Genomic DNA, 27,372 nt, shown 5'->3' on the forward strand with positions numbered 1-27,372 from the left:
CTTTCACCCATCTTAGCATTAGTATCAACTAAAAGCGTGCAGAAAAACAGACAGTGGGGGAGAGAAGGTGAGCAAACACAAAGTGGAGCAAACCGAGAGAGAGAGAGAAGGCGGGAACAGAAAACTGCGGAGCTTGCATTGCCACTTACTCCTGCCGCTATCATGCGCCTTGTTATTATGGAGTGTGTGATTGGGCGATGTGGGGTCGGCGGAGTCGGTCTCCGTGTCGCCGCCGGACGTCTTCTCGCCGTCGTCCCGGGACGCGTCCTCCAGCGGCAGAGACACCCACTTACGTTTGTTACCTGGCGATGATTGCACACCGGAAACAGAGAGCGTGAAGAGCTTTGTTTCCAAATAAACAACGCTGGAAACTCAGTTTGGAACAAATTAAAAGTGTCTCTAAAATAAAATAACACTTTCTATCTGTAGCAGCCTCTAAACATTCACCTTGACATACAACTCGAAACCCTATGAACGACTTTTAGAAGGAAATGTTTGCTGTATTCAGCCTATCAAATATGGAAACGCCTCTTTTCTCTGTTAAATATCATATTAAAGTGAATATATTTAGGGATTACACTTACAAAACAACACAATTAAAGACATAAACCTGGACTTTGTGAAACTAGGATGAAAATGTCCACTATTTGTTCCAAAAAAATGACGCTGTAAAACCCAGTTTGGAACAAATGAAATCATCAATCTGTGTCTCTACAATAAAAATACGCTGGTAACTAAACTTCAGCGTAATTTCCTGACTGTATCAGCTTCCTTTCACCTCGACATTAAACCCAAAACCTTTTAAGTGACTGAAAAAGTCATTATTTACCATGTTCAGCCTCTCTGTGGTTAGCTTAGCTTAGCATAATGACTGGAAACAGAGGGAAACAGGTAGCCTGGTGCTCTGTCCAAAGTTAACAAAAACTGCCAACAAGAAAACTCTATAAAAATATCTGTACAAATCCAAGGAGTAAATTAAATGACAACAAACTAATCATAACCAAAAATGTATACGCTTTGTCTTCAGTAAGATATTTAATTTGGAAATGTTTTGGGTGGATTTGCTAAAATTGAGGGTAAGTGGTTTTACACACAAACAGTTTTAAGAATTTGAAATCCTGTGGGAATCTACTGTGGGTGAACTCTTCACTTCCTGTGTGGTTAAAGATACTGTGGAGCTCATAAATGGTGTGTCGTTTATTCGCCTCAATAAAGATCGTTACCTGTTATTTTGTTTAAATGTCTCTTAAAAAAGCTGGAAGCGAATCAGATGCGAAAGTGCAACACATGAGATAATCAGCAGAAACCATGCACCCACCAATTTGATCAAAACAGTTTCAACATGCTCCCTCTACGCAGCAATCAGTGCAGTCATCTCTGTCCAGGGAAAACATTCATCTCCTAATAAAGTTTAATTTCACTCTAGAGCTGCAACTATTAGTCTATTAGTCAAAAACTGGATCAACGGGGATATAAAAGACAACTATTTTGATAATTGATCAATTGTTCATGTATTTTTAAAGCAAAAACGGCAGGAAATTAATATTTTAGCATCGAAATTATGGAAATGTCGTTATTTTTTTCTTTTTAAATAAATAACTACAAATATATATATATTTTTTACACTCTTAAATCAGGACATTGTAAGTCCTAAACCTAGACTTTGTGGAACTAGGGTGGACATGTGTTCACTTTTTATTCATATTTTAAAGATCAAACCGTTATTTAATACCTAAAACTATCTTTAGATGCAGCCCTTGTGAAATGTAAGGCAACATTTAAAACCTTAAAACTTTAAGACCATTTTATTCTTCTAAAAGTTGAAATTCTGGAGATGAATGATTTCACAGGTCAGAGATGAAATGTGCGTTAAGCAAACTTTGATTTGAAGCTACCAAAATCATCTTTATACATAAAAAAAAGATGTTGATCAAGGTCAGATAGAAAACTCTGCTCACCTTCCCCTCCTCTCTTCTTCAGGCCGCTGCTCTTGGCGTCCGGTCCCACTTTGGACTCTGTGTCTTTGGGCAGCTCAGCGAGCGCGTCGGGCTGAGCCTCCTGGTTCTCTTTACTCTCCCCACCGTCATGGCTGCTCTCCGACTTCGTCTCCTTCTCCCCCTTGCGTGTGGCGGGAGGCTTCTTCCCGTTGTTGAGCACATTTTGTTGTTGCTGGAAGATCATATTTGGAGACATCATGTGGGGCTGGGCAATAAGTACTTATATCAATATCCTGATGTGAGACTTTGTGTTGTCTTGCATTTTGGGTATTTCGATATCACATTTTCTTTATCGCCGCTTTATTTGCCGCTGCTTTTGATTGAGCTGTTCATATCCACACTGCAGTATGGCTTTTATTCATGTATTCTATACCTGTTGTGTTTATTTTATTATCTTTGCTTTTAATGCCTGTTTTTAAATGCCATTTTATAATGTGTTTCTGCTGTATTTCTTCTTAAATGTATTTTATTTTATTTTGTAAAGCACTTTGAATTGCCGTGTGCTGAAAGGTGCTATATAAATAAACTTGCCTTGCCTTTATCAAAATGATCAACAAAAAAAGAATTACAGTGAATTGGTGCAGATTTCTGAAGACTCCACTGTTTTATTATTCTACTTTACCCACTGATTGAGCAAAAGGCTACACAACAAGTTTTTCTTACAGCATTATAGAACAACTATGTTCCAACAAGATACTTGAAAGGCATTTTTTTGCTTTATGTGATATCAAGCACGTAACTTCCAAAATGTGGCCTTCAAGTGTAATTAGAAACTTAAAAAAAAAAAAAACCTGTTGTACCAAATCCTAAACACAGACTTGTGGTTGCAGTGCTCCATCTAGTGAGCAGAAATCAGATAAGCTGCAACCAGCATGAGTTGTTTCCTTTAATATATTTGATTAAACTAAAGTCAGACACACACACACCAACAACACACACACACACACACTCGTCTCACCTCTTTGGCCAGTTCACCAGGAGTGGGCCAGTTTGTGATGTCGCTGAAGTCACCTGACTGTTAAGGAAAAGAAAGAAAAAACACATTAACAACAATTAATTCATTTTGAACCCAGTCACATTTATCGATTTTGATGGTTTTTTAACGTGAGGTGGAGCCTGAATGTGTTTATATTAGAAACCAGCGTGGGGAAAAGGAGGTCAGTGCTCCGTCTGTCGGGAAACGGCAAACAACTACGATAAACAGGTCGAGTTTCCACCTCTGTGAATGTGGTACATTTGGACAGCCTGATATGGGATCAAGGTTAGAGTGACGAGGGTTACAGTAAAACTGCACCACAAGTAGGGCTGCGTTTTGGCAACAATCTGTCAATATGATACAAAATATACGGCAGTTGCATTTAAATTACAATAGAAACTTAACTAAAATACTTTGAAAACATGTTCTATGTTTATGATATCCTATTTTTACATTTCATTCGGTGTATTTTGGTATATTATAGTGTATTTTAACTTGTTTCTTTAAATGTTATAGTGTGTATTCTATAAATAGCTATATATCTTCCTGCCGTTGATAGGTATATATTTATTTACTATTTATTTAAGTTTTTCTTGACTGTACAATGCCTTGGTGACCTGTGCTTCTGTAACAAAATAATTTCTAAATGTCGTATTTACTGCAATACTTCATTTAGAAAAGGTTAAACTTTTTGGACAAAATGTGCTATTTAAAAAAAAAAAAAATCCGATCTAGATCTGACTGAATCTTGTTAATGTTTAACTGACACGTCATGGCTTTTGACTTTAAGATGCAATATTGATTTTAAACAAACAGGTTGGTCCTAAAAGTATGGGAGTAAAGTGAAGCCTAAATAAAGCGGTCATCTTTGACATTTGGTCAACTTTGAAAATGTCAACAACAGATGCATCAGTGCAAATGTGCAGTGGGTCCTGTTGTAGCCAAATCAATTAAGTGATATTACAAATATCTTTTAAAAAGTAACAATAAGTATTTGATCTGTCAAATTAAAAGAGACACAAAGCTGATGTCCCCGTTTTAAATTCACCGTTACCTGTGTTCATTTAAATCCTGACATAACACTAACAGTTTTTTTCCTCAAACCATTCATTTAAATCCCCTGCAGTGGAAAAACTGGTTAAAAAAGCAACAAAACAGCCAACTTTGTACCAGCTAGTGTTTCACATCCTTCATGTCAGCGGCTGGCAGAAAACAAAGAGATGTAACATGAAACCCTAACACACAGGATTGTTTATTTGCATGTGTATCCATCACTTAAAAGGGATATTCATTTTGTTTCACCGTCTATTTAAAACGCAGAGACATTAGGAATAATTACTTTCAAAATAAACATGTGTATAGCAATTACTCACGCCTGTAAATATATTTTTATGTAGTTTTTCTATTCTTAAACTCAGTCAATATTTACTGTAATTAATTAATAGTTTTCTTTGTTAACTGTAGAGGAAATGAGATAAATACAAACTTTTTTTCAAGAATTCAAGGTCACACAGGGCGAGTGATTTATACACTGATGATCATTTTGGAGGTGAAATATCCTTTTAAACAACACAAAGTGGGACTGTGTGTTTATTTTACAGTGTGGCTTTGGGATTTGTAATCAAGATTCAGACATGTAATCTCCCCACATCGGGGACATTTGAAAGACATTTGAAAGACATTTGAAAGATGAAGAAGGGGGTAGAAAAATAAGCAGAGAGCGTTTACCTTGCTGGATTTTCTCGTTCTGGGCTTGCTGGGACGGACCACTTTCAGAGCGTTTTGTTGATCTGCAGAACCAATACATATAAGTGACATACTTGACACAACAAAAGGTGTTTTAAATCCCCTTTTCTTCACAAACCAGTATTTAACAACCCCTAGCCTGGAAAGGTTGCACAACTGGAGTTACGAAGTCTTCTGCTGCTGCTCTTTCATGCTCTGTCTGCCGAGCAGCATTTGGGAATATATGTCAGTACAGAATGAAAAAGAAACCCCAAGCCACTGAACTAGTTGAGGGTGTTTTGAGTGCAGCCAGCGGCGGTATGTGGCTGCGTCTCCACGGGCAGCTGCATGCTGGGAGTGGCCCTCTGCAGCCTGACAGTCACTATCGCTGAGCAGGAGGATGGTAGGATTGATAAGCGCTGCAAGCCAGAGGATTCACATGAATGGGTGTGTGCTTGTTCTGAGGCTGCATGCAGGCGTCCGCCCTCTGTGCTGCACAGTAACACTTTTGTAAAACGATGCCTGTGCTCTCGTCAGAGTCAGATTTAGCTCCCAATGGACTCCCCGCGCTCTGACATACATTCACAACCCAAACTCTGTGCGCCTGTCTGAGTGCAACAAGCTGCTGATTTTGACTTTGTAATTACATTTTAGTATGTGTTGAGAGGTTTTTTTCTAGTTTTGCTTTTCAGGAAGGTTTAGTTTTTGTATTTAGTTTTGGTAACGGAAAGAGACAAAATGTCACACACACTTGTTTAACTAATAAAATACTGTGCAAGAATGACCACGATGTTTACACCTTTTGCTTTGGGAGTCATCGTAAGGACTCTTTTACTAGCACACTCGGTAATTCATCTTATTGAGATATATTATTATTAAAAAAACTAAAACTAAGTTGACGTTGCTTTTTATGTTTTACTTTTAGTTAGTCACCAGATCATTTTGTTTCAGTTTTTAAATTCTAGTACATTTTCACTGTTACTTTCATTATATAGTTTCGGTTTTAGTTTTTTCTCAAAAGGAAATAATTAGTTAGTTTCAGTTAACTACATTTTTCACAGCTTATATTCTGAAAGAACATTTATAAAAATTCTGATATCAAATATTCAATTATTAGAAGGCTAATCAAACATTTTAGTATTTAACTGGGCTTGTAAGAAAGTAAAACAACAAAAAAGTTAAGTGAAGCAGGGGGCCCAGGAGTGGAAAGAAGACACTACATACTACATTTCCCACAATGCAACAGTGCCTTCCATTACATCCTCCATCCAACAACAAATAAGCTTTGTTAGAAATGTAATTGCTTGTGTTGAACTCTAGATAACCCTAATGACATAGTACATACACCTTTGATGACAAACTGTATGTGTAAACATTAAAGTAACCCTTTATTTGTTTTGTTTTATTTGTCAGTTAAAATACTAATACTGTAATAGAGGAATCCATACATATCCAATAGTTTGATCAGTTACTTTTAGCAGTAACTATTTTGACAATCCATTAGTTGTCACAGGAAAACCACAGCATTCATTGGATGAAGTTTCACAATGAAACTGAATGAAAATATTATTGTAGAGTAATTATCTTTGTTGTTTACTGGTGGTTGTATACATTGCTGATGAAAGTTTCAAGTATTTCACATTACTGCTGCAACAGTTGGTCGGCTAATCAATTAGTTAATGGAGAGAAAAATAATTGGCAACCAATTTTGACACTTTTCAGGGCCATTTCATTTCCAATTTCCTTCAATTAATGAGTTAATGATTCATTACAGACATACCAAGTAGACTAATCCGAAGTAAAATCATTAGTCTTAACCCTCACCTACTTTAACTCTCCACCTGCCCAACACCTTGCTCACATGCTTTCAGCAGTGACAGTGGAGCAGGAGGCTGGTGGGAGGAACTGCAGGCAGCCAGGCCATTGGACATGCAAAACGTGTCTTTACAGCAGCAGCAGCTAGCCATGGCTGTCTTAGCTTTTTCCCTTTATTACCCAGAGACAGCACACACATTAGGCTGCTTTTGGACTCATTGTATTCCTCCCCATGTGATGCATTTAACCAACAATAGGGGATCAGTGTGAGAGCAATACATTGGGAGCTAAATTAAAAGAAGTGGTCGGCAATCAACACGTGGTGCTGCGGAGCAATCCGAGCACAGGGGGGAGGGGGGAGGGGGGAGGGGATGGGGGAAATATGCTACCATAAACACCTCTTGACATTCAAGTTTACACACTTCATTCAACCCTTTAAAAAAAAAGCTTAAGTGAGGTATGATAAGAGGATTTCTGTGCAGGGGGGGAGCTGTCAAAATGCTGCAACAACGTGCTCACACTACTGCCGTTAGTAGTAATCATATTGTCACAGTTAAAATCACTTTGATCACATGTGTAGACATTATAAAAAAGCATCTCACCTTTCTCCTGGGAGTTGTTGATGTTATTGCTCGGCACCCTGCCCGTCGTCCTCTTAGTCCACGGGTTGACTTTCGGCGGAGGAGCTTCCACAACTTTGCTCTTCACCGCCTCCACAGCCGAGTCAGCGGTGCTGCTTTGGTCATTTTCTTTGTCGTTTTCTTTGCATTTCTTGTGCGTGTCCGCCTCGGTACTGCTGTGGTCGTCGTCTAGCTGCTTCTCCGTCTGCTTTTCTCCATGCTGCTCCTCCTGAGCCTCTGCCTCGATCTTGTTTTGGTTCTTCTCCTCGGAGCTGGCCGCTGTCAAACCAGCCGATCCGACCAGACTGCACTCAACCTCTGTGGACATCCTGCTAGTCTCCTAACAGTACACAGTGTTAAATCCAGTGTGAAGATTTAGTCCTTGCTCTTTTATCCCAGAGAATCCCGTGAGAAGCGTAGGGGGAGACCACATCCACAACTTGGGGTAAACAACTCTTAGGGCTGGACCTCGTTAGCCAGCAAGAAGTAGCTTCTGAAGCTAACAGTTAGCCAGCTAGCCGAAAGTAGCTCCTAAAGCTAACAGTTAGCCAGCTAGCTAACCATGCACCAAATCAACGAGATTAAATGTCTCTATTTCAGCTTTAAATCCACAGTTTTAACATCAACAAGTAGTTACCTCAGAGTCTCTGGTCAGCCACCATGAAGACGACACAATGTGGTTTAGTTTGCCTGCGAGTTTTCTGTCACTTTTCTTTAAAAAACAAACTCCCACAGCGACCTCCTCGCTGTCTCTCTCTGGTTTCAGCTCCACGCTCCCAGCAGAGACGAGCTCGTGCATCCAGCTGCTGTCTGCTGTAAACAGTGACTCTGCTGCCCCCAAGGCCACGCGCAGGTACTGCAACACACATGGATTCATGTACAGTCCTATGTGTACAGTATATCTCTATGATATGTATACAGGAGGAAGTGCAGATATTACATTATATGTTGTGTAGCTGACTTTTACACACCGACTTAGATATAGTTCAATACCCTAGAAATTGCCAAGAGATGCCTGCAGAAGCAATGTGGGGTTAATTATGGACATGTTGACTGACTGAAGCATTTTTACCACCTTAGACACCACTATGAAACTTTTCCTAGTTGATTACTGACATTAAGACAATTCTTTTTTATATATTTTATTAAAAATGTTGTCATTTTCTTAAACCAGAAAATACTGTTAACAGCCATACAAATCATGTTAACTTTTTTTTTAATGTGAAATAATATGTAAATCAAGCTATAAATGACATATGAACACATTTGTGTAAAAACCTTCAGAATATAGAAAGGAATTAGACTATAAAGCTTGGTGTATGTAACTTTGGAGACGATTTACACAACATATGTTGTATGTATGTTGTATTTGACTGTGTATGCATTGACGTTTCTGAGGAGTTTGTGTAAAGGTATAGTAAGTGTACAAGTGTGTGACAAAGTCAGCATGTATAAAATAGACGAAGTCATATATATACATATTTGAATGTGGAAATATTACATATTATACATTTACTTCTGTGTCGACATAATACCACATGGGCCCAAAAAATCTGTTCAATGATAAAACCAGAAAATATTTAATGGTTATGGATTTTCAAGAAAAAGCTGCAGGTTAAAATATTAATTTTGTTATTCTATAGTATCTATTAACAACAAGGGGAACAAGTTTTAACTTAAGTTATGAGTTTATTTATTTTGAATCAGCAAATACACATTTATTATTGGTTTTCATAAAAGAATATTTTAGTTTTATTCTTTACATTCATTTAATTATTTTATTTTTGTGTGAACAAAACTCATTCATTTGCCTATTTTCTATTCTGTTCCAAAAACATAATTTGTATTTCTTAAATTTTTTTACTTAACCCACAATTTTCTTTTTATTACAACATTGTTTACACATAGTTCCCTGAGATTGTTTTAGGATTGGTTTCTGTGCCTGTTGAACTACAGATAATGAAACCCAAAGATCAGAAACATCGTCAGCGCCACAGAGGAATGCTTCGGTGCAGACGACACGACTCGAGGTTTGGTGTAGATGTAAGGATGCTCCTGGAGAAAAGTAAAGATACTGATTATCTTATGTACAAACACAAATACTTAAATCTACAAAATGACAGTTCTTTTGTACCTTTGTTGGGCAGATGAGTTTTATTGGCTCTGAAAGAGTATTTATTTTCTCTTTCTCTCCGTTAGCCTGGAACTGAGGAAGAATTGTGTTTAAATTTGGAGAATTAGAAAAAATAGCAATTTCTCTCAGTAAAATGTTGCATGGATACAGTGATGGCACACTTCTATATTTTTAGGAATACACAGTATTTTGTATCTGTTCCAAACCCAAATCAGCCGCTTTTTATGAAAACTACTAATATAGATATATATTAGCCTGTATTTCACTTTTAGCCAACTAAAAGCACCTTAAACAGTTATCTAAACATAATAAAACTAATAAAACCTCACCATGTTGTTCCACAGTCCCTTAGCCAGCTCTTCATGTCCTTTAACAGTGAAGTGGAAACAATCTGCCGTGAAGAAACTCAAGTCAATCGTCCCGTCCTGAAGTACAAACAAAATAATCACAAATAAGTATCGTTAGTGCAAACAAAAGGCAACACGTGAATGGTGGTGTAAATGTTTCTTTGTGTGTGAGACTCACAGGAAGTGTTGGAGGTACGGCCTTCTCTAAATAAGGCTGCAGAACAACAGCAAAGTCCTTTTTGAAGAAACGCTCGCCGTGCAGAAGTTTCTCTAATCTCCTCTGTAAAGAACGGAGGTCCAAATCACCTCAGAGTTTTACTGCCTGATAGCACGACATCTACACCGGGTTTCTTTGTTGTAACTCTGTGCATCATAAAGCTGTTCAATCCTTTTGGGGAGTACATAACTCTACTCAATTAAATACACATATTTATATAAACAGCCCACATTTTTATGAATTATTATTACAGTACAAGTAATTATTCTGAAGAATCACAATTTGTCAAAATATCAAAAAGAACTTGAGGACATGTTATGCTCATTTTCAGGTTCATATTTGTATGTAGTGTCTCTACTGGGACATGTCTCCATGCTTTAATGTCCAAATGTTTTCTCATACTGCCTGTGCTGCAGCACCTCTTTTCACCCTCTGTCTGAAACCAGAGCCCAGTCTGCTCTGATTGGTTAGCTGGCCGGCTCTGTTGTGATTGGTCAACCGCTTAGAGATGTCCCGCCCCTTAGCCTCTCACGTAAAATGTATTGAAGCGCTAGCCAATAGTAGCGTGAGTGTTAAATAGTGATCTCAGTAAGTGTTGGAGATAAACAAAGAAGTCCAATGGAGGCGTTTCAGGCAGAACATTTTCTCTCACCTGAAATTCGTAGTTAACCTCGACCAGCTCCTTCAGCTCAGGGGAGTTTTCTTCAGGTAGGACGAGACACGAGCAGAAACTCCTGAGAGCAGGACATCAGATTATCAGGTTATCAGATTAAAAGATTATCAGATCAATTATGATTTGTAATCCTCAGAGATTTGGACACAGACATAAGGCAAATAAAAACCCCTCACTGTACAACAGGATTCAGGATTTAGTACTTGAGTAAATATATATCTTTATTTTAAGATATTCTGGTGGTAATAGCTGGATCCTGCATGGGGTTTATATTAACAGATTATTAAAAAGCAGAGGTCACTTTTGCAGCTGACAGCCGAGCGTCGGCCTCTGGACGTCTCTGAGAGGCTTCATGGGGAAAATCTGCACCACGTTGACGATCGTCCTGGGGATCTGAAACCAGAACAAAAACATTTACCACTCAAATCAAAGTAAAGACTAAAGAGTGTACTTTTAAAATATCTGCATGTCCTCTCTCTCTTTCTTCATCGTTTCAGTAGGATAGAGGTAGAAAGGACAAACTGTTCCCAAAAAGCAAAAGGGGAGGGGAACGTTTCACATGTATGCATATGCACTGAGGTTAATGCTTTAACATTTGTGCAACTTTTGTCCTGGTTTGACTGTTAATAAAGCATCAATTATCACCTACATATTGGTTATACCTCTTAAGCCAACTTCATTCAACCTCATAACCACACGTTTTACTTTGAAAGTATGGTCAATATACCTCAGTTACACAAAATGAAACCTTAGATTTCTGTGAAAAATGGCAGCACATATTTCTTTGCTATAGTATTTCTACTTCACTGTAAAAAAAGAATAATTTCTTAGTTGTTTGAGTTGAGCCCTCTTTTATTTGTTTCTATCTTAAGCCACGTACAGCACCAGGCCTGCACAAAGGATGGGAACCTCAATCCAAACACAAAGTCATATCTTTATTAGATAACAAACAAAGGGAAAATATGAAAATGAGGATACCACATGCATCATTTAAGTATGATGATGTGAGCATTGAGTGGTGATGGGTGAAGTAATTATGCATTTTTTTAGTCAGGTAATATATTTTAGATCTCACCTCCTTCATCATCATGTCCAGAGCTTCTGTCATGTGGTGAAGGAATCTGTCGGGGGAGAACAGAGTCTGTGGAGAGGGGAGAGGAGGCTCAGATTTATAGTCTGATATCTTTCAAATCTGATATTCTCTCAGATTTAAACTGTACATTTGCAGAAGAAAAACTCAGAAATGTACAAGAAAATATTCTTAAATTATAAAGCCACACATTTATAACAATTTATTTGTAAAATTATGTGGATTCCTGATTTAAAAACACATTTTCTTTCCTTTGTTTTGTACATTTAAAATAATTTCTGTTTAATTTGTGGGATTTTCGTTAAAAATTAACCCATAAATGTAGGAAATTAATTTGGAAAATTGTGAGGGTTTTATTTTTTATCTCTGATTCAATTCACTTCCTCTAGCTTGATTTTGAATAAGCAAAACAAATATATATATATACACTGGCCCTCAAATGCCGTTGGACAATACAGACTTTTTACTCAAATAAAACACCCCTACTTTGTCTTTACAGTAATCACAGATGTCGTTCATGCCGATCAACATCGTCACCACCTTCCAGTCCTCTTCAAAGTTCAGACCCTGAAGAAGGAGAGTTGATGTTGAACGTCACATGAATAAAGTTTAAATTAAGATTATGAATCATCTAATGAGCAGAGGGAGATGAGATTTACGGGATAGGACTTGAACGTGTCGATCATGTGTCTTATCTGATCAGAGACGTTTCTGTAGAAAAACAAACATGAGTCACAACATCAATAAAACATTATCAAATCATTTACAACTAAATATTATGATCTTTGAACTTAAAGGTGGGGTAGGTCATTCACTTCAGAAACACTTTTTGTTATATTCCATGGAATGCTCTTAACATCCCGATAGCAATGAATACATTAAATGCTTTGACAATAAATATATACAAATATTTAATCTGTGGAAGCCGTAGCGCTGTAAAAAGCAAGTCCAATGATCTGCCTCGGCCCGGGGCAAATAACTGGATGGCCTACCTGACTGTCAGCCTTCCATCTGTGCACAAACTTATCTCATGCCCTCATTGGTCATGTGCGCGTTTGTGTGTGTTGGAGGAGGGGCTCTGTAAGGAAGTCTGAAGGAAGGGGCAGATTTGTTCCGGTTGTGTACTTTCAAATTCTAGCACACTCGAGCTGGTTTCTCCATTCTTACCTACCCTACCTTTAAAGGCATTAAGAGGGCACTCAGGGTGTTTCTCAATCGCGAGTAAAGCTGCTTCAGAGCCACTATTTCAAGCATACTACGTCATCGAGTGCCGCCGAAGTACTGTTCCAATCTCCAGTATACTTGGAAATCTACCGAGCCCGGCGTACTCCGTTTGGAGAAATATCGAGTCTGCACATGAGTAGACTTCGCGGTCTTAAAATCCCCACAATGCTTTGCTCACGGACCAATTTCAACCAAATCTGTGGCGGAAGATGTAAGGCGGGGCCTCTCATATGACGCACACCTGCACACTTGCTAGCGTGTTCCACACTTCGTTTTCCGAATGCCAGGAAGTATTCTTGACTCGCTTCTGAAGCAAGATGCTCGGCAGACATGTGCTACCAAGCAAGCGTACTCGCGATTGAGAAACACCCTTACTGAAGATTCCTACATTTGCATGATAAATAATTATATTTTATTCGTTTTAATGATGTACTTTAGTTCACAATTTACTCCATCATATTTTATACAAGTCTGGTTTGTGTTTTCTTAAGTTACTAGACAGCGATTTGGTCTTTAACTGCTCTTGTATAGTTTTCTATTTTTACTTATTTTCTTAACTAAGTTCTCTTTCTCTGTTTATCTGAACGTATGTCTGTCCTTGTGATGCTGCAACACCGACATTTCCTGTTTGAAAATCAATAAAGGCTTGTCTTTGTGTTCATAGAGAGTGCACTCACTTTTCATTTTAATATAATAATTTAAAACATATATTTGGTGGTAGCTTTCTTTGTATTCTATTTCCCTATCTTTTTTTTGTTTTTCTTATTTCTTATCAATTGTATTTTATTTTTTTATAAATCACCCCCAAAATGTCAAAAATATTCCCTTGATAGTTTGAAGCTCCACATAGCCTACAGTTACCGTACAGAAGCACACATATACATGTAAAATCAAGTTTAATTAAAAAATTGTGAAGAAGCCAGAGCAATGAAAACAAAACGCCTCCATAATAATAATTTGGATGGAAAAATGCCTAATTATAATTTAAAAAAAACATCTCTATTTTTTACTTAATTGTATTTATTTTTATTTATTATTTCAAAACACATTTCCTTATGTTCCTTACATGAAGGAAATGTGTTTTGAAATAAATAAATACAAATAAGTAAATAAATGAATACAAATGAATAAATAAATAAAAAGAAGTAAAAGATAAATAAATACAATTAAGTAAATAAATAATAAATAAAAATAAATACAATTAAGTAAATAAATAAAGAGTGTGTTTGTCTCACAGCGTGTTGTGTCCGGTGACGGCGAAGTTGAACCCGGTTTCGTTGACGGTTGCCGGCTGACTGTGGAACGTCCAAACCGGGGACGGACCCAGCAGCTCGGGGCTGAACAGTTTGAAAATATCTAGACAATAAGACAATCAAACATTACAAATAAATAAATAAAGACCTGAGTAAAGAAGCGAGGATCCGTGGATTTTGTCAACTAATACTTCAAATATTTTACCAAGATTTTACCATAGATCAAAGCCATGTCATCCATAAGTTTAAGTTTCACTGTTATTTCAGTCACAAATTATCAAAGTTCAGCGTTAAAATAATTTTTGTAGGTGATTTTTGTTTTGTTTTGAAGTTCATTTTCATTAAATCTTTTGTTATGATTGAGATGTGTATAGTTAACACTGGGCTGGACTTTAAATATATATTTATACATTTAATTAACACTGAATTATATTTTCTTACAGTGTTAGGCCTTCTTGGTTATTTTTTGGACATTAAATTACTTACTGGCCAGTGTGATGACATTTTGATACGTCCCATATCCTCCGATGCTAAAACAGAAAGAGACACATTACAATTACGATTGTAATTAATAGAATCAGACCAATAAAACATACATAATCATAACAGCACTTACAATGTGACTGGAGAGATAAGATAATGGTAAATAAATCATCGATCAATCGATTAGCACCTTTTAAAACTGGCTACTGTTATAAATCCTCTGATTTACAGACAGCTGATATTCGGAGGATAGTTTGAGATTTTTAATGTTTTATAAATAATATCCTACGGAGTATTAATTTGGAGCCGTGGCGCTGATTTACCTCCAAGATACGTGGCGAAATTCAAAAGGTATGGATAAAATCGTAGAGCCATTGGCACCAATAGCTGTCTGCAAGAAAAAAACATACAGGCAATATTTTAAAAGCAGAGAAGTCTTCATTACTACTAATATTATTTAATAACAATAACAGTGGTTTGTAACTGTGAGTGTGAGTGTAAGTACATTTACACTAAGTACAATTTTGATATCCTTTACTTTGGCCCGACGCGAAACGTCGGGCCAAACCACGCCCCTTAGCTGTGATATAATGAGCATATACCACGGCCTGTCGTGAGCTATTGCTTAAATAATCCTCTTTTATTAGTGGCAACACATATGACAACAATGATATCATATTATTATATTTTTCTGAAATGGGCTGCATAACGTTTACTTTGACTTTTTTTACTTTAATTGCGATTCTTGTTCTTTGACATCAGTAACTTTTTGAATGCAGTACTTCACTGACAGTTAAAGAGTCTCCCAGTGCGGCGATGACTTTGACATCTGCAGCTTTGACATATTCAACTAGAAAGAAAAGAAAACAATACAAACAGTCAGACTCAAAACATATACACATGGTTGAGAGCTCTGATAACCTTGAACAGGGTATATTACAGCGATATTAAAAGGCACACTCAATGTTCAAGCAGAATATCTCAGTACAATATTCCACATTTCTCAAATGCCTTCATTTTGTATCTGCACACATTTGATCTCATACAAACGTTTCAAGAATCATAAAAGGATTACAAAAGACATTTGTAAATCAAAAGTGGTCAGCATGTTTGAACCACTTCTTCTTTGTACTCACATTTAAGATATTTAAGACCTTTCAAACATGTTGGTGAAAGAAGTATCAATACAGTCTTATCTTAATATATGATATAGTTGTTAAATGCAATTGAAGTGACAAACCAGAGTACATTACTAGGGTTAAAGTACTTAGTAACTCAGGGGACCCTCACCTGAGGTGGGGACGCTGGGAGATGGAGTCATATCAGGACAGATGAAGGGAGGATGAAGAGGCCGGCGGAGGAAATCTGTTCCTAAAACCTCCTGCAGATAAATAATATGTTCTGTTATATATATATATATATATATATATTTGTCACCTTTGAGAAACTTGTTCTCTATAAAGATAACTCATATATCATCATGTGACTCATTTCATTTAGTAAGTTGGAGATTTTAAGTACAATAATACAATTTTGTCATCGCATATTTCACTTTCAGTATTGATTTGTATACTTAGACAGGTAAATATACAGAGTTAAATAACAAGATGGAGACAATACCTGATGGAAAGGTTCATCTTCTTCCTTTAAAGTGTAGCCTGCAAGAAACAAGAAAAAGTATAAATACATGTTGAATAAACTGCAGATAAACTGGTTAAAATCCACTTTGTAAAAGATTAGTTGTTTTTAGTAGAAACTTTGTGTGTTTCCTTTCACGCTCATATAGTTTAACACTCACCATCTACACGACATGCTGCTACTAAACAGACTGCAAACAGCACACGTGTTGTCAACATCTTCTCTTGTCCAAATTGAAAAGCAGATTTAAAGATTTTAAATCAAATAAAGTCGTCCTCCGGGTATGAAGCTTTATCGTGACAAAAACCCTCGGTAAATGAAGACTGATTAACGTTATCTTTGACCTTTGAAGTCATTAGGCCGAGTCCTATACTGCAGATAATCGATTTATAATTGCAGACCGTGTTGTTAAGATGTTCTTAAAAGTTCAACATGACTTTGTACAGTCAAATAAGATAGGTAGAAGGCAGTCATACAATTTAAATGCTATTTATAATGTGATTTCTAAACAAAGTTGAACCAGGAGTAAGATACTTACAGGATTTAGAGAGATCAAATCATGCAGATAGACAAATAAGACACGTTGGAAACAAAACAGTGTACTCAAATGAATAAAAGGCATTTGTTTTAAGTTCCTTTGGAGCGATTTAAAATACATCCCTTATTCAGATTAAGTCCATATAAAGAGAAATCACCAAGTCAAGTGTAAATGATGAACAAGACACCACCTGAAGCTCCACTTACTATATTTTCCCCACACGTTCAACAGCAAAGTCCATTTCCTGATTCAGACCATAATATGCTACTAAAACCCACATACAAAGCTTATTAGTTGGATCTTTGGACAGGATAGGCAATATTTAATTTCTTTCCAGTCTTGCTCCTGCAACCTGTGGTAGAAAGTGACTATTTTTCATCTGAGTGCTTCTTCTAGCTCTGGTAAATAGTCTAACTGTTAAACTAGCTACTCTAAAAGCAAAGAGGGTTCAATTAAACGTAAATATCAGAAGAAGAAAAAAGTTCAGAAAACGTTAAATTCACATTATCTGATGGGCTTTAAACACTATGTAGTTATGTTACCTTTAAATCATTGTTTATAAATATGTAATGAATAACCTAACCGGTGTGAACGCAGTATAAGAGAAAAAAACGCGGGGGTCGTGACGTCATTATCGGGGTCACGCGGGGTTGACCTCAGGTGTTCGCGTGTTTTTCAGGTAAGTTCCTGCTGAAGGTAAACAAATGGACTCAGCGGCGGTTTGCGGTGAAAACATGAAAAATTTGACCGAACTGCGCGGTTTAAAGCGAGTAAAATGCCCGGACAGAAGAGAAGATATAATGTACGATTCCCTCCTGTGAGTACAAACTTTATTTTAGAGTTTAAAGATGTTAAAAGTTAAAGATAAAAATGATTAGCCGCGTTCATGTAGCATGAAGTGCTGGGCGCAACGTTCAGGTGATGCCGGAAATCTGGGTTAAACGTCGTAAACACTAAGACTGTCAATTGTCATGTTCAATATTACCCGAGTGAAATTTGGATTATTCACAAGACAGAAGCTTAGTAAACAATGTATGTATCTTAAGCCTTCATAAGAACAATAATATGATGGAGTAATTGATGTACAAGTTATTTTCAGGTATTGTTTAGACAACACAAAATGGCACATTTAACCTGTATAAAATAGCAAATGAATTGAGAGGCTAATGAAAGTAAAAGTAAAGGAAGTAGTATAAGCGATGTTGTTGCTTTACTATAACACTTTCAGATAACTAAATAACTTTAATCAGAAACAGAAATTGCTCCATATTTTTCTCTCCTTGTGTTTTCTGTTGTTTTTCCTTGGGTATATTGAATATTAGTTGATATATATGTATTTTATGTTATGTTAACACAGGTGCAGATTTCCGTGACATCAAAAGTGTCACATGCTAGCAAATAAAACATTCTGAATGCTGAATTAAGTTCTGCTTTACATGCTGTCTGATGTACAACCTCAGATACAGGAAACAGGGGTTTATATAATTTCTCTGAAAGTGTCTTAAAGTTCTTTGTTTCTGCTCACAGAGTCGCATCAAGAAGATCATGCAGAAGGACGCAGAGGTGGGGAGGATTGCGATGGCAGTTCCTGTGTTAATCTGTATCTTTTTACACTTTCAGATGTGGTGGATTAGCTGTGAGTATGTATTATTATGCATCACTTTATTTCCACTAATCTGTTTTCCTTTAACTTATTCTTTAGGGTTTACGGACACATGGCATGCAAAACCTTTTGACTAACAGTGGTGTGAAGTAATTAAGTACTCAAGTATTGTACTTAAGTACAACTTTAAGGTACTTGTTCTTGAATATTTCAATGTAATGCTTTACTTAAGATTACTACATTGTTTGGCAGCTTTACTTTCTAGTTATATTTGTTATATTGTTGAATGAAGACTAAATCAAAATGTGTAAATTAAGAATACTAAAAATATTCTTGCAGATGATTCAATCTGTTTTAGGCTATAAATACTGTCTACAAAGCCAACTTTATTGTCAATCTTCCAGTTTGTGTGGACAGACAGAGAGATCGAAATACCGTTTCCCACAATCCCGAATATAAAAACAAATGTATATTAAAAATATAAAAACATGTGTGCAAATAATATATATACACAGTCAAAGACACATGTTGACATGTGCACACATTAAGACCTACATAATAAAAACACAGCAATTAATATGTACAAAATAACAGTCACTTCAATATTTTGAGAATGTATTTTAATTGTATGTAGAAATGTGTTGATGTTTTTAAAGTCCTGAATGTCAGAGATCAGCTCGAGCGCTGGAAATGTTCCTGAAGTCTCTGCTGACCAAAATCTGTCTGATCACTCAGTCCAAGAACAGCGGCGTCGTGTCTGTCGCTCACATGTGAGTAAACCACAACTCCACAAATATCAGGTCAATATTAAACTACACACTTTTGGACTTAAAACAAAGGAAAACATCTGTGTTTAATCTTCTTAAATTGTACTAAGATATCAACTGAGAATGGTGTATATGAGAATATTGAATTGATCATGTTTGTGTGTAGGAAGCAGTGCATAGAGTCGGAGAAGCTCTTCCACTTCCTCAGAGATCTGGTGGAGCGACCCTCGTCTCCCGGACAGAAAGACGCCAGAGGTCTGAGCCTGTGGCCGCTGTACAGGTGGAGACTGGAGTTATTATTATCAGACGTTATAATTCTTAACTTCAAACATCACAGACTGTTTGGGTGGTGAAACGTGTGACCTCATGTCCTTTTGGCATAGCTAGTGTTTCTGCATTTAGTCCTTTTAAAGGAAGTGTACTTTATTAGGACTTTTAGAAGCATTAAAAGAAGGTTGAGTAACAATGAAATATTGCGCGTAAAAATAAAGTAGTAACATTTAATAATAATTATTATTTTTATTAAATATTTTCTATTGAGTGAATTATTTTCTTGTGTTTATAAATATTGAATATTGAAACTATATTGGAACTAAATTACAAAAGGTAAACAAGTTAAACTTTATTATTTCTTTATTAGCGCTGCAATATTAATTTTTTGCTTGAATAATTATTGAAAGAATAAATTGTTCTGTTTATTGGCCATCTGGTTAGTTGACAAAATGCTTCAGCTCTCATTTATATTTTTCATGATATTCTTCCCAGGTCAAAAATGCATGAAATTCAGGTTCAAAAACCGCCTGAAGTGGTAGAAATGGCGCCACGGCGAAACCTGGGCTCACTGGACAACGACTCCAGCTCCAGTGTACGTATATGCTTCTTACTGTACAAACAAATGACTGATGATGATCTCCCTTTGCTTGACATATGGCAGGTCTTGGTGTACTGTCGAGTGCCAAAAAGACTATAAAGCTATATGTCACAATAGCGGCCCCATGAGGAGGAAATGTTCATTACACTCCAGAAAAAAAGCTTTGGTAAAAATGTCCTTTGCAATCAGAAGAAAAAGTTATGTTGTTCTATGGACTAAAAGAGTTTATTCTTGCTATAAAACAAAACAGATCCAGAGTGTTAACCCATTTGATTTTGTCCGATTTGTGTTAAAAAGATTTGTCTCTTTCTTCCTGCAGGAGTCAGAGCTTTACATCTGCCTTTGAGCGAACAACCAGAGGAAGGTGCTGTCAACTTCCAGCATCCTTTCATCATGTTCCTTTTATTTAAATGTTTAGTTTTATTTAAACGTTGCTTGTCCAGGTTAACGTGTGGGTAATAACGATGGAACAAAATCTAATTTTCTTTTCAGTTTAAGGGGGAAAACATTTAAGTTGGTTAATACTTAAGTTTAGACCTTTCGCTGCTAATGTAGTTTGGGGTTCCTTTTGTTTTATTTTTGAAAAAATATATATCTATATTTATGGTGTTTTGTAATGAAGCCTGTTCCCTTTTTGTTTGTAGCAGATATGCTAGGAGGACAGGAAGAAGTTGAATGCTCTGTGTAAGTTAACATTAAGGTATAATGAATGTAGTATGCCATTTAAATATCAGACTTTTAAATCCTATGTTTTTCATGCAATTTGCTTTGTTTATAAGTTTAATTAACATGGTGTTACGCTATATGACTGTGCTTTAAATCCCAGTTTCCCTTACCATTTTATGTCACAGCCTTTAAAACTGAAGTGCTTATTTTGCTAAACAGTGACCTTCATGGTTCCTACTGTGAGCGTTTAACTTTTAAAGCACTTGTAAATTAACGTTTTAAAGAGAGCAAGCCCATAAGGCTCACACAAATGGTTTCTTGCTCACATGAACGTTTCCTTGGGGCTCCGTATCTTTGCATGTGAAGTCAAATTGTAAATAAATAACTTCTGTGATTTAATGTGAAAGTTAAATAAAAACAAATCAAGAGCATACAGAGATTGGTTTATTCCAAGAAACTAATCGTTATACATCGTGAGGTGAAATGATGAATAAATAGACGCACTTCGTTCTGAAAACTTTACTGGAAATTGACATTTTTTAAGCCAAATACAGCAATACTTCTCTCTTGAGTTGCTATGCTAGCTAGCTGCGTGAAGAGAGGAACCTGATTTCATTTCCCAATACTTTAAATGATTTGCGCTGACGTCTCTGCTGAAGCTCCCAGTTGATCCTGTGATGACTTTTCAATGAAATACCAGAAAGGTAAAGTTCTGCTTAGCTCAGTGACACATTTCAGTAAATTCATATCCAGTAGTCATTCCTCCGTCTGTCTTAAATAAAACATGCATCTTCACTACAGTTACACTTGAAGAGTAAAATATGTATTAAAAAAAGCATTTATTTTTTTTCAAGTAAAAGAAAATCCAAACATTTATTTTCAGTCTTGCAGTAATTACATATTTATAGACGTGGAGGCCAATTTCCATTAGTGGTTCAATAGATTAATATTTTTGCTTTATTCAATCCAGAGTCTCCAAGGCACAGTCCATGAATCCCTCTCCTTTGAACTGACCCAAACACTGACCGGGAGAAATCTAGACTTAAATACGTTGAAAGAAATTAAAACATTTACACAGACGAGTGACAGAACGGCCTCACCTCATTATCTCTTCTCTTTAACTCGTGCTTCAGAGTTTACAATGGGACATCTTGTGCCAGAGAGATCACAGGACAAGAAGTTTTAAAAATTTCAAAATTGAGGAGAAAAAACGTAGACTAGTTGAAACGTCTTCAGTAGAGTCGAGATCCGAAGCCAAAAGTCTGTTTAATAGCTTCAAAGTAGTATCTCTTCCAGCCCTCTTTCGTGCGGTCCTCCTCGTTGTCGGGGACGCCTCGACAGTCCACCTTCAGCTCCGTCTCGCTGGTGCGGTCCTTGAACGTCATGGAGATCGTAGAGTAATGCTCTGTGGGGCAAAAACACCCGTTACTTTTTAGAGCCCCAAAATGCAACACATTTCTATTTTTCCTCCCAAATAATAGTCCTGATTCAAAGATTCTGCAGTCAATTTCTTACCTGCAGAGTTTAAGTACTTTGTTCGTTAGGAACTGTTGATTATGAGTTTACTTAAATCAGGGGTGTCAAACTCAAATACACAGTGGGCCAAAATTAAAAAATCGGTACTAGTCGAGGGCCGGACTGGTTCAATGTTTAATGCAGAACGTATTGAAATGAACTTATTGCATATTAAACCTGGAACTAACAAAGCTTAAATTATTGCCTATAAAAACATTAAATAATCAGTTGCATTAATTTCTTATGGCTCTATCTGCAGATTTTCCTCAGTCATTTCTTATGATTACATTTTTCCACAGGCCAACAAAAAAACTAAAAACAAACATGCCCTGTTGTCGCAAGAAAAAAAAGAAGGAAACATCCATTGAAACTCAGGTTGCTGCTCTGTGATGCACACTAAGCCAGATACTTGGCATCTCATCTTGGGTGCAAGTTCATCAATGTTTGGGGTCAGGCTCTGAGCTGAGGAAACCCTCAGGATTGAGTGAAGGTGTGCGGGCCAGATCTATTAGTAATTAGAAATTATCCTGCGGGCCGAAATTAAATCCACCAAGGGCCTGATTTGGCCCCCGGGCCTTGAGTTTGACACGTGTGACTTAAATGATCATGATGCACCTCATAATAACATGATGATGTTTTTTATACTGAAAGAAGCTGAATATTTTACATTTGTAGTTGTGTGTAATAAAAGAAAGCTGAAAACTATATTTAAAGAAAGGTAATCGACTAATTTGTACTAGCTAAATTGTTTCCCCAAATATAATGACATATAAAACATATGGTGTGTTTGAGTAGATACAGTTTATACTTTTATACACAATCATTTCTAATGTAAGACAAAAACATTTGTGTCAAATCGGCTCTTAGAATATAAATGAAAATGAACGTACCAGCAGGCCAGTTGTTATACCTCCACTTCATAACTATTTTCTCATCAGGAACCTGGTGGAAAGGATTCATTGTTAATATTAAAGGGTAAAATAGAGGACAACAAATTGCACATTTACTAAAAGTAAAATTCAAGCAAAAACCCACTCTTTAAATTGGTACTAGAAATGCAATTGCAAGACATTTTTTTACAGAATTCCTTTATACCCACAGCAATAAAGAAAATACTGAGACGTTGTTCATTTTACTAGCTGTTCACACAAACGTAGTATGTATTGATTATTATTTAATGCTTAGCTTGGTTCAAAGGTTGTCTTACCAGATCTGTGAATTCACCGAAAACATTTCCATCTAGCAGACGAAACTTTCCGCCTTTCTCTCCGTCCACTGACGCTGGAGCGTGTGTGAACGCCTGAACCATCTGCAGATTGACGAGAGATAAACACTTCAATCTAAATGTGCATTTGCTGGCTTATTCTTCGAACCATCTGTGAGATGAATGTTCACTCAGAGTCAGATATGGAGAGGAAGCTTACATCCTGGTTGAGGAAGACCCTGTAGAGATCAGCCGGGGAGGTGAGGAACTTTTCCCTCATGCTGAACTTGCAGGTGGGGATCTTGACGCCGGTGTTGATCGGAGCAACTGTGCTGCCTGAGGAGGAAATCTGTTCCACAACAAGAATGAAGAAAGTGTGATGAGGGAGGATCAGTGCTGCGATGGTGTATAACTAACAGTAAATAATTTAGGGACAGGAGCTGTGTGGGATAATGTAAGATGTGGCTGAGGATCTTTTGTAATTTACGTACCTGAGTTTTATTCAGCTTGGCTTTGGACTGCGATGTTGTGGTCTTGGCCATACCGTTGGCTGTAGGCAGGATCATGCCCTGTGTGAACTCTGAAATAAAAAAAAATGAAACAAAATCAGCTTAAACCTTTTTTTTTTTAAATCATCAAAGAAAAAGTATTTCAGTTTAAATAATCAGTACAAAATACTTATATCTAAAAACTTGTCTCATATTAACATTTTCTACACAACCATTTTTTATTCTGTTTTTACACGTATCTTTGTTAACCCAAATGTTAAAAATGACCTATGAAAAACTCTGTTAAAATATATAAAATTAAAGGTAAACATTGTGAATACCCCAAAGATGTGAATATTAATGAGACTAAAAACTATGAAGGCGTGTAACGGTCATTAAGGCAGAAAATGCAGAGAAATGTTCAGAGAAAATGCAGACACTAAGGTTGTTAATATAGGGTATATGCAGGAATCCTGAAGTCAAATGTAATACCTTTTAAGACCTTTTTTAAGACCCTTTCCATACATTTCAAGACCTCATCGCCACTTCGAGTTCTAACCGGTTACATTGGCGACACACTTTACCTCACATTTACTATATACAGTATTGATTGTCCTTCCTCCTCATCTTCCAACCATTTGGACGCAAACTTGCATTTCCCCATAACGATGTTGTTTAAACTACACAGAATCACACCTACGCAATGATTACATTCAGGCAGACTTTAGAATACAACCTCTTTGGACAATTGATATACTTATTGAAAACAAGCTACAAAATGCAATACCTTGGAAAATGCCGTTTAATACTTTTGAATAGCCTTAATTTTTTTTTAAAGTCCAACGTTGTAGATTAGTGATCCTGTGTTTCAGTTTGTGTGGTGAGTGAACCATTTTGTTTGAATTACCATCACTGTATTCCTTTAAAATTACATAATGGTTTCACTCACCTGTTTTCAAGTAACCAACGTAGCTTCCCAGGACCTGGCGGATATTGTCAGCTCCTTTTGTCCTCATCAGCATGGTGAGGGGTGTTTCAGGTTCATCTTTATTCAACGACACTGAGATCTGCACAAATATCAAAAGGTGGGATTTCACAACGCTGTTCCTACAACATGCAGTCGGTTGAAAACACTACACACAAACTCTTTGGTGAAACTTACATCCAGATCCTCCATGTCGTTCTCGTCCGAAAGGTTTGGGACATCAATGGATCCTGTATACTTGACTCCTGCTTTTGACACTCCTGGGGAAATAAAGAGAATACAGTTGTCAAATTGAACTTGAAGCCTCTTTATTCAGCTTTCTTTAAAAATAACAACAGAGGAACACTTCTTTTTGATCAACTGTTACTGTCCTCTACTAGCTGTGGTTTCTATTTTAAGAAGCATTTACCTGCCAAAATGAGAAAGTGGTCAAAACTACACCGAAAATGATCACTGCTTTATGCACGCCTAGTTATTTCCTGTGTATTCATCCAGCAATCCATTTTATGCTAATATATTTCACCGCAAAACAACAGCAACAGTTGCTTCAGTCTCCTACTCACCAGTCCAAGTAGCTTTCAGGTTCCATTCATAAAAGAAAATGAGTTTCCCTTTACGGTTGTTAATGGAGGCCTCTCCTTCCACCTTGGCGACTTCTGTCACCTCACAGCTCCCCTCCTCGTTCTCCACGATCAACCCGAGGAGGAGGGATTTTAATTTGTCTGACGACCAGTTTGTTGCATCTCGTTCAGTCCTGCAAAGTGAACACATCCAAAAAGGTAAATATACCCACGATTTTAATTGTCTTCCTCTATAATATTCACATAGCATAGCATTTGCAATGTGATCTTTACTGTGCTTCATTTCCATATTGTTTAATGTTTTTGGATACTTTGCTTATTTTCTTAAGATGTATTGCTTTACACTAAATTAAATTGGTCAATTTGTTCACCATTGACATTATCTAGATGGATTTAGTATCTTTACAACCAACATATTGTAGATTCCACCTTACAATTCATTGACATTTAACTCTAAATACAGCAGTGTGATGAATTATCAACAACTATTGCATCTTTACAAAGCACTTGAAGTCAAATTACATTACATTACATTCAAACTAACTCTGTTAGGAATCACATTTAACTGATTATCTAGGCCTTTGCATTGAAAAAAACAGACATATAAATAACTAACAGAAAGAGGACAGGGCATTCGCTATTATAAAATAAAGGCGTTTCAATTAATTGTCTGTGAGAAACGGTATGTCATCTAATGAAAATAATTGTTAGTCTAATCAATACACACTCAAATCTAGAATGAACACTTTTTTCTGATATTTACGTTAAAGATTTCAACATTCCTTAACTGATTGATGTTACCATGGATATTAATTGGGTTAGGAAACCATGGAGAAAACTCTATAAAACAGCATACAGTTTGGTAAGTATTCAGTCTGTAGGAAATGTGATGAATGAATACTTAATGCCACTTTTACACTGCTGCTAATTTGTGCTCACAACAAGAGATCACAAAAATCTCGATTCATAAAAAAAAAACAAGATATCGATTTGCTGCAACTTTTAAGATATAATGTACCTTACATGTCCTATAGCGGTGTAACAACACACGATTACACTACACGGCTCGTTATTACACCGGAACACGTGTGGCGTAACCATTCTGTTGTTAACGGCTAAAACCTCCATACATACATTAAAGCTACAGTAGCTAGCTGCAAGGGAAGCTAACTTCAAAACGAGAGCTCGATCAAAAAACCCTGTAAAATGTGATCATTTACTTTAATAAAAGTCTACATTTAAACCTCAGAGCTATCTACGAAAATATAGACGGTAGTTGTTCATCAGCACATAGGAGCAACATCTAAAAATAACAGATATAGCCATAAATAGTATGTCAATGTGTTACATTAGCATTAGCAGGCTAGTTAGCATAGTGTCCTTTCGTGATTTCTCACCAGTGCCAGTTGTTGACATTAGTCGCGTCGGCTCTCTCTTCTACGATCCAACGAGGGTCTCCTTCTCCCCATTTAGCCATTTTTTTCCCGAAATATTTAACGTAGAGCTGTGTGCGGATGGCGGATTTGTTGCCGGTGACTGTCCCGGTGCACGTTGTTTCTAGAAGCCTCTGGCAGCTGCTGGCCCTCCGCGGTGCTCCTGCACTTGTCGTCCGTGTGTAGAAAATGCTAGAAACGGAACTCTGTGTAACAATGTAGAAACGTTCCGCCCTACCGGAAGTGACCTTCTAAGGAATATTTCCCCACAATAAAACGAAGACATCTGGAGGGAAATAACACTTTATGAAATATCCTTTACCTAAGTAACAGTAACAACGCCGACCTGTAGCATTACTATACAAAACGTATTATATATATATATAAATATATATTACACTTTGTATTGGTGTATTAGTGCATAGACAAGAAAATCTATAGATTAGAAAAGATACATCATAAATATTCAACAACAACAAACAAAACATTCATTTTGATGCACAATATACTTGCTAGTCAGGAAGGTGGA

General features: G+C 36.7%; 4 protein-coding genes across 11 annotated transcripts in view; 1 reads left to right on the plus strand and 3 right to left on the minus strand.

Annotated features, from left to right (window-relative positions):
- larp1b (La ribonucleoprotein 1B) overlaps positions 1-7,980 on the minus strand; it is a 34,233-nt gene extending 26,253 nt beyond the window's left edge. For 2 of the 5 annotated variants that reach the window (XM_034120206.1, XM_034120197.1), the window contains exons 1-6: positions 7,771-7,893; positions 7,116-7,473; positions 4,702-4,763; positions 2,956-3,012; positions 1,959-2,202; positions 150-302 (exon numbers count right to left, since the gene is read on the minus strand). In XM_034120206.1, coding sequence (XP_033976097.1) covers positions 150-302; positions 1,959-2,202; positions 2,956-3,012; positions 4,702-4,763; positions 7,116-7,461 — 862 coding nt within the window. In that variant the 5' untranslated portion in view covers positions 7,462-7,473; positions 7,771-7,893. Of the gene's footprint in view, positions 1-149; positions 303-1,958; positions 2,203-2,955; positions 3,013-4,701; positions 4,764-7,115; positions 7,474-7,770 lie in introns of all 5 variants that reach the window. The other 3 variants (XM_034120246.1, XM_034120401.1, XM_034120324.1) reach the window with 3 other exon arrangements.
- LOC117474805 (dr1-associated corepressor) lies at positions 7,910-21,017 on the plus strand. 3 transcript variants are annotated; one of them, XM_034120978.1, is made up of 6 exons: positions 7,910-7,986; positions 18,258-18,330; positions 19,010-19,103; positions 19,267-19,380; positions 19,866-19,965; positions 20,291-21,017. In XM_034120978.1, the coding sequence occupies exons 2-6, from the start codon at positions 18,276-18,278 to the stop codon at positions 20,315-20,317; spliced, it is 390 nt and encodes a 129-aa protein (XP_033976869.1). In that variant the 5' UTR covers positions 7,910-7,986; positions 18,258-18,275; the 3' UTR covers positions 20,318-21,017. The 3 variants fall into 3 exon arrangements, with proteins under 3 accessions (XP_033976869.1, XP_033976742.1, XP_033976803.1); XM_034120851.1 differs by lacking the exon at positions 7,910-7,986 and adding an exon at positions 17,407-17,547; XM_034120912.1 differs by lacking the exon at positions 7,910-7,986 and adding an exon at positions 17,407-17,532.
- On the minus strand, positions 8,838-16,923 carry LOC117474604 (phospholipase B1, membrane-associated-like). Of its 2 annotated transcripts, none has more exons than XM_034120530.1 (16): positions 16,353-16,499; positions 16,175-16,212; positions 15,845-15,935; positions 15,346-15,404; positions 14,878-14,945; positions 14,558-14,601; positions 14,054-14,174; positions 12,254-12,305; positions 12,081-12,161; positions 11,580-11,645; positions 10,806-10,897; positions 10,484-10,565; positions 9,793-9,894; positions 9,597-9,692; positions 9,268-9,339; positions 8,838-9,188 (listed from the first exon to the last, which is right to left on the minus strand). In XM_034120530.1, the coding sequence occupies exons 1-16, from the start codon at positions 16,408-16,410 to the stop codon at positions 9,084-9,086; spliced, it is 1,227 nt and encodes a 408-aa protein (XP_033976421.1). In that variant the 5' UTR covers positions 16,411-16,499; the 3' UTR covers positions 8,838-9,083. The 2 variants fall into 2 exon arrangements, with proteins under 2 accessions (XP_033976421.1, XP_033976507.1); XM_034120616.1 differs by lacking the exon at positions 16,353-16,499 and adding an exon at positions 16,731-16,923 and having other exon boundaries at positions 8,839-9,188.
- Positions 21,018-21,141: 124 nt separating the features above from the next.
- ahsa1b (AHA1, activator of heat shock protein ATPase homolog 1b) lies at positions 21,142-27,016 on the minus strand. The gene is made up of 9 exons (XM_034120738.1): positions 26,808-27,016; positions 25,393-25,583; positions 25,007-25,089; positions 24,794-24,911; positions 23,848-23,936; positions 23,577-23,705; positions 23,360-23,461; positions 23,043-23,094; positions 21,142-22,042 (listed from the first exon to the last, which is right to left on the minus strand). Exons 1-9 carry the CDS (start codon positions 26,885-26,887, stop codon positions 21,870-21,872), a joined length of 1,017 nt encoding a protein of 338 aa, XP_033976629.1. The 5' UTR covers positions 26,888-27,016; the 3' UTR covers positions 21,142-21,869.
- Positions 27,017-27,372: the final 356 nt, after the last annotated feature.

This window comes from Trematomus bernacchii, unplaced genomic scaffold, assembly GCF_902827165.1.
Source record: "Trematomus bernacchii unplaced genomic scaffold, fTreBer1.1, whole genome shotgun sequence".
Classification (NCBI taxonomy): Eukaryota; Metazoa; Chordata; class Actinopteri; order Perciformes; family Nototheniidae; genus Trematomus; species Trematomus bernacchii.